The sequence below is a fragment of the Sesamum indicum genome, linkage group LG2 (genome assembly GCF_026168435.1).
Source record: "Sesamum indicum cultivar Baizhima isolate 11 linkage group LG2, ASM2616843v1, whole genome shotgun sequence".
Classification (NCBI taxonomy): domain Eukaryota; kingdom Viridiplantae; phylum Streptophyta; class Magnoliopsida; order Lamiales; family Pedaliaceae; genus Sesamum; species Sesamum indicum.
Genome location: NC_142658.1, coordinates 16,044,159 through 16,050,951, shown reverse-complemented (window position 1 = coordinate 16,050,951; position 6,793 = coordinate 16,044,159). Strand labels below are relative to the sequence as shown.

The window sequence follows — 6,793 nt, the reverse complement described above, 5'->3', positions numbered from 1 at the left end:
TTGTTCGGGACGATACTTGATCATATCTGCAAGGATTCACATCCGCATGTTGAGCTGCCAATCAGATTCCAACCTTAGAATCCAGAATCATATTGCGAATCCCCACAGCAGTACTGTGGTAAGAGGAGGAATGCTTGGGCAATATGTTATGAATGGTGGAGATGGACCTAATAGCTATGCCCAAAACTCATCGTACCAGGTATACAATACCCAATTAACCTACCCGGGCTTAGTTTCATGTGAAAAGGGTTTTAAATGCACTTCTTTACTATTTTGTTTCTAATAATATAGTTTCGGAAAAATTATAATTTTCATCCTGTAAATATAAGGGGTGATACTTTTGGCCCATTTCACATTCATTTTGACAACAAGGACAATAATTTTAAGGGTAAATTATAATTATCTCCCTTAAGGTTTAGTATAATTACAATTATCATTTTATTGTTTGAAAAATTAAAAATATCCCCTGAGATTTAATGAAATTATGTAATTTTTGGATTGATATATAAAATTGAATTTATGGGCAAAATGATTTTTTAGTCCCATAAAACAAGGGCCAAAATTTTTTTTGGTGCCACAACTATGTTAGGTGATGCTTTTAGTTCCATAAAATTCAAAATCATGACCTTTTAACCCCAAATGTGTGATTTTAGGACTTTTTAGTCTAGAAACTACAACCCCTTTTTTAGTTCCAAAACCATAACACACATGATTTTTTGCACTAAAAATGCATAATTATAAGTTTTATGTGATTAAAAGCGACACCCGTCATAGTTGTGGTACTAAAAAAAATTCTATCCTTATTCTATGAGACTAAAAAAGCACTTGACCCATCAATTATGCCCTTATTGTATTTTGTTTTTAAAAAAAAATGAAAGTTTGTAAAAAAAATGGACAGAGTGGATGAAAAAAGTTAAAAACATTATGAAAAAAATTATCCACTTAGTCAATAAAAAAATAAAAAAAATTTAAAAAATAAATAAAATTATAATCCTTAATCAACAAGTGCATTTCAATTAGTTCGCCACAAAAAATTGGATGGAATGACTAAGAGAATGCGCTAATTGTTAGATGACCATTAAAATTAGGAGAATTTTGTTAATTTTTCAAATAATGAGTCAATATTCATAATTATGCCAAATATCAGATAAATTCGTAATTTACTCTAATTTTAATAAAGGTAGCACATCTTGCTGGCCAATTTGACTGAAAAATATCCACAATTTCCAGCCGTTACATAACACACACATGACATCGAATTGAACATGTTCCTCTCAAATGCAGAGAGGAGCAGTAGATGTGGCAAAACCGATAATTGAAGCTGAAATTTCGAGAAAATTAGATGTCAAACACCGTTCCTCCCCATTCAGGATTGCTGATTTTGGCTGCTCAACCGGGCATAACTCTTTTGCAGCCATGAAAATTATAACTGAAGCCATCAAGAGAAAATTCAAAACAGATGGACAAACTTCCCATATTCCAGATTTTCAGGTGTTCTTTAACGACAAAGTCACCAATGATTTCAACACTCTTTTCAGTTCACTCCCACCCAAAAGACTTTACTATGCCACCGGAATTCCAGGTTCTTTTCATGGCCGTCTGTTGCCCAAATCTTCCCTTCATTTTGGGTATTCATCTTGTTCCCTAAATTGGCTATCTAAGGTGCCAAAGGAAGTGGCAGATAATGCATCTCCTGCATGGATCAGAGGGAAGATTCACTGTTTTGGAGCAAGAAGAGAAGTACTTGAAGCGTATTCGAATCAGTATGCCAAGGATGTAGAGGCATTCTTGGATGCCAGGGCGGAGGAGTTGGTGGCTGGAGGGCTAATGGCCCTTATTGTCCCTGCAGTCCCTGCCTTCTGGAATCCCAACACAGCCTACACGTCGATTACTGATTTTGATATATTGGGTTCGTGCCTCATGGACTTGGCGGAAAAGGTAAAATGAACCTATCCTTGACCTATTTCTTGATCTTTAGATCACATCTTTTATTTTAAGTTGAGGTAAAATGGATCCACTTGATTTTATTACCCTTCTACATAATTTTCAATAGGTAAAATTATATAGGAAAACGGAAAGCTTCGTTCTCTATCTATGCCTTAAATTTATTTTGATTCTTTAACATTTACAAGATTAATTTTGGTCATGTAATTTTTAATTTTGTGTAGATTTGGTACTTCAACACAATTGTCCTAATCCTAATGCTCTTAAAAGGCGCAATATACTTTCCAAATAAAATTAACACTCCATAAATTCATATCTTGTTTGATCGCCTTGTTCCTGGGATTCTAATTCCTCGGTTTACAAACTTCCTTCAACCACACTACCGTAATAGATGGTTAGGGGGTACTTAACTCCTTCAGTAACAAACAACACAGCTCTATTTCTTCCGACCTTAGGGAATACTCCAATATAGAGACTTAATAAAATTTTGTATAATCAGGTTGAACAGGAGCTTAGGTTTATTGAAAAACTACTCTGACACCATTTTAACCGTCCAGCCGGGTTGTGGGGTTTCCCATCCAAAGGTACCTATCAGTTTGCTAACCCAGAGCACTACTGGTTCGCGTTAAGTGTTGAGTCACCCCTTACGGAGAGTTGTGCTTCGGGAATAGGCATAAAGCTATGCGTCATGTAGTAGAAGCTCGGAGTTATTAATAAGCTCTGACACCATTATGACGATAGCATGGGCATAAAGTGCAATTAAATGCAAATTATGCTTATATGTACTAAAATTGTTATTGAAAAGATATTTATGGATAAAATTGTTTGAAATTTAGTCAGAAGATTAAAATTACGCAATTTTGAAAATTATTGGACTAAAATTAAAAGAGATAAACTTAAAAAATTAAAATTAATATCAGGCATAGTTAGCGGAGTAGGCTGATGATTTTTCAAAATTATAATTTTTATCCTATAATTATGAGGGTTTGACTCATTTAGTCCTACATTTTGATTAATTATAAATGCGATCTAGTAATTTAGATCTCCTCACACATTTGATTTTAATTTTGATATAGAAAAAATTGCAAAATACCTTTTGTGTTATACGAAAATTGCTAAAAAAACTAAAATGTATTAATTAAATAATAAAAAAGGACCCCATAATTATAAACTCTGCAAAAAAAAAAAAAAAAGGAGAGTCACTTCCACGCGCTAGAAACGTGAGTAGTATACTATTTTGACCTAAACTTTTGACCTATTTGAATGGACAGAATTACCCCTATTTAATACAATTATCCCTTGCCGAACAAAAGAATTAAAATCATGAAAAAATTAAAAAAATACATGACCAAATGCCAAGTTAAAAAATTAAAGGACAAGAAAGCCAAATTCTTTAAGTTATGGGAACAAAAAATGCATTTAATCTGAATAAATATTATCCATCGACGTACCTCATTCTTGGGCTTATTGGAACTGTAGAGAAAACAAAACACCAAGTGTTATACATAGTAAAATATGAATGAAATATATAATATACATGTCAATACACAAAAATAAATTCAAAATTATGAAACTAAAAAACACAGTAAGGCGGAGGAGGGATAAACACTTCTTTTTCAAAATATCAAAGCACGCTTGTTTTATTTATTTATTACAGGGGTTTTTATACCTATTTTACTTGTTATAGGGACGACTTGGATACCCTCTCAAGAAATTCTATTAACTACCACAAAATACTATTGCGACGGAGTTGCATTATAAGCTGGTACTCTTTCTCATTGCAGGGAAGATTCAGCAAGGCCAAGGTGGACTCATTCAACTTACCAGTGCATATTACAATCCCACAAGAGTTCAGGGCCATATTAGAGAGGAGCGACAATTATACAATTGAGAGAATGGAGATAATAGACAACCCAGGGAAGCGCACCTTGACCGTCCCGACAGACCGTGCCTCATTCTTCAGGGCAGTCTTTGAGCAATTGCTGATAAATCACTTTGGGAGTGAAATAATCGAGGAATTGTTCCACCAGTATGCAAATAAACTTGCTGCTTCTTCACTTTTCTTAGAACCTAAGAATGAAAAATCTGTCCTAATATTTGTCCTCCTCAAGCGGAAACCATATGATCAGAAGTAGAGAATCCTACACTCGCAATAAGGGGTTGTCTTGGTAGCTGTCTTGTCCTCTATTGTTTGACATCATCAACAGAGTCGGGAGATTATTATTTTTTTTTATGTCTCTAATACATAAAACTTTATTGTCCTAGAAAAGAAAATAAATAGTTTGTTTTGTGGAATCAATACAATCATGTGAGGTAAGACATGAAAATTGCTTATTAATATAAGACTGTATCACATTAGAATCAAAGGAGGATTTGTCCACAAAGTACAAATTTCCAGCTTGATTGTCCACTATTATAATTCGCTTACTTTTCAGGTCCTGAAACATACAATGAGACGCATGAAACAACACTTCGACAGATAATGAGGAGCAAAGTTTGGGGACTGAGAGTAGATTGAACTTGAAGGAGGGAACCAACAATACATTGGTAAGAATGAAAATTTTGTGTAACAGAGTGAGTAGAGCCGTCGGGTAAGTGTATAAGTGTGGGATTTTTAAGAGCTGTGAGGTTTTCAAGAAAGCAAGTATTGCCACACATATGGTTAGTCGCCCCCGTGTCCAAAATCCAAGAAGATAAAATGTTATTTCTCAGAACTAGAAAAGGCAGCGTTCATACCTGCGAAATCGTCTTCATGAGCCAAGTTCCCTTGCACCTCAGGCTGTACATTGTTCTTCATCAGCCTTATTAACTCTTGCAGCAACTCTTCTTTAGTGTTGTGCTGCATCTGGTTCTCTGATCTCGTTATTGTCCCACATTATAGGCCTTAGCAGATCCCATATCTCTATTTCTCCTCCCCGTGAGTTCCTTATACCAATCGGGTGTGATGTGAAGTCTGAAGCAAGTATCCCTGCTATGTCCTGTTTTGATGCAATGCGTACAATGTAATGTGCATTTGTCAGCATTATATCTCTTTTTATCAAATCTGGAGCCACATCTAATGTTCAATGCAATGTTCTCAGTGTTGTCTGCAAGTTCGACGTGAACTCGCCTCTGCTTCTCTACACTTTGTATTAAGGAATAGGGTTTGTTAACTGTAGGTGCTGGATCCATAACTAAGAGTTGGTGTCTTACACTATCAAATTTGTCATTGAGCCCCATAAGGAATTTCATAAGTTGCGTGAAGGCGGTTGATTCTGCAACTGTGTTCCAAGCGCCACAAGTACATCTGTTCTAAGTACATTGCGGAGTTGGCTTTAGCTCCCCCATTTCATCCCAAAGTCTCTTCATGTTCGTAAAATACGTGGACAGAGGTAGATTCCCTTGCACCATAGAGCATATTTCTCGTTGGAGTTGGTACAATTGCGGACCACTACAATCACCATATCGTTGTTCTAAATCGAGCCACAGATTCCGTGATGATTTCATATACATGAACACTTCAACAATCTCTTTGGAAATTGAGTTTAATATCCAAGTGGTTACCATGCTATCGACTCTAAACCATTGCTCAAAGTGTGGATCACTGGCGTGCAGTTTCACAGATGGTCCGTCAATGAATCCGATTTTCATCTTAGCGCGTAATGCTCTTTTGATTCCAAAGCTCCAGTTTAGGTAGTTGTTTCCAGTAAGAGTTGCACTTACCAGTACCATCCCAGGGTGGTCAGATCTATGGAGTTGTAGTTGTTCAGGCAAAGGCGCCTCTCTGGATCTAGTCGCCGTCGTAGTGGCTGAAGTTGCTGCCATTGTTGTTCAACTTCAAGCTCTGTCAAGATCAAATCTGTTAGGTAATCAGAGTCCTTCAATTGAAGGCTCTGATACCATGTTAAAGGATGAAATTCACCAACAAAGTAGCAGAATTCATGGAGAACATTTCGGTGGGAGAAATCAATTTTCTATTTCTGATAAAAACTGATCTAGTTACAGCAAAACTGTAGAAAATATATTCATAGTTAAAATGAAGAAGAAAAGCTAACTACTTTACCTGCCTACTCCAGCATGGATACCAGCGTGTAAAAGTGTTAAAAACTAAAAGTTGCTAAACAACTAATAAAAGTGTAAAACTGAAAAAACACGATTGCAGAGAATAAAATAGAAGCAGAGTGCTGCAGCCTCATCATCGTCAATGGAGCTTTGCTTCTGCTGCTCTTCAATCTGTCAAAGATTATCTCCATCGTCTTTTCACCATTAAGGATCTCGGGCTGCTAAATATTTCCTTGGCCTCGAATTGGCTCGTTCCCCACATGGCATCTTGGTCTCGCAGCATAAGTATTTGCAAGCTATCCTATCAGACGCTTCCATGGTTAATGCTAAACCTGCTCCCACTCCCTTGCCTATTGGACTTAAGCTGGTTCTTGACAATGGTTGTCTCCTTGCTGATCCTGGCCGTTTTAGACGCTTAGTTGGTCGTCTTCCTATTTGAGTTTTACGCGCCCGAATATCTCCTCCGTCGTTCAGCAACTAAGTCAGATTCTTCAGGCTCCTCAAAGCTCTCATTGGGATGCAACATTGCACGTTCTTCGCTACCTTAAGGGCACTCCTTCATCTTGTCTGTTTTTCTCTTCTGCTAGTTCCTTTCAGCTCAGCGCCTACTCCGATGCTTCTTGGGTTTCTTGTTTGGATTCTCGCCGTTCGATTACTGGTTTCTGTGTGTTCTTAGACTCCTCCCTCATTTCTTGAATAACGAAGAAACAGGCCACGGTCTCCCGTTCCTCCGCCAGGCTGAATACCGTAGTATGGCATCTACTGTTTGTGAACTTCTTTAGGTTTCGTTTTTGCTTCGTGATCTTTA

General features: G+C 36.9%; 1 protein-coding gene across 1 annotated transcript; it reads left to right on the top strand.

Annotated features, from left to right (window-relative positions):
* On the top strand, nucleotides 1–4,200 carry LOC105155929 (loganic acid O-methyltransferase-like). The gene is made up of 3 exons (XM_011071910.3): nucleotides 1–199; nucleotides 1,285–1,938; nucleotides 3,729–4,200. Exons 1-3 carry the CDS (start codon nucleotides 47–49, stop codon nucleotides 4,077–4,079), a joined length of 1,158 nt encoding a protein of 385 aa, XP_011070212.3. The 5' UTR covers nucleotides 1–46; the 3' UTR covers nucleotides 4,080–4,200.
* Nucleotides 4,201–6,793: the final 2,593 nt, after the last annotated feature.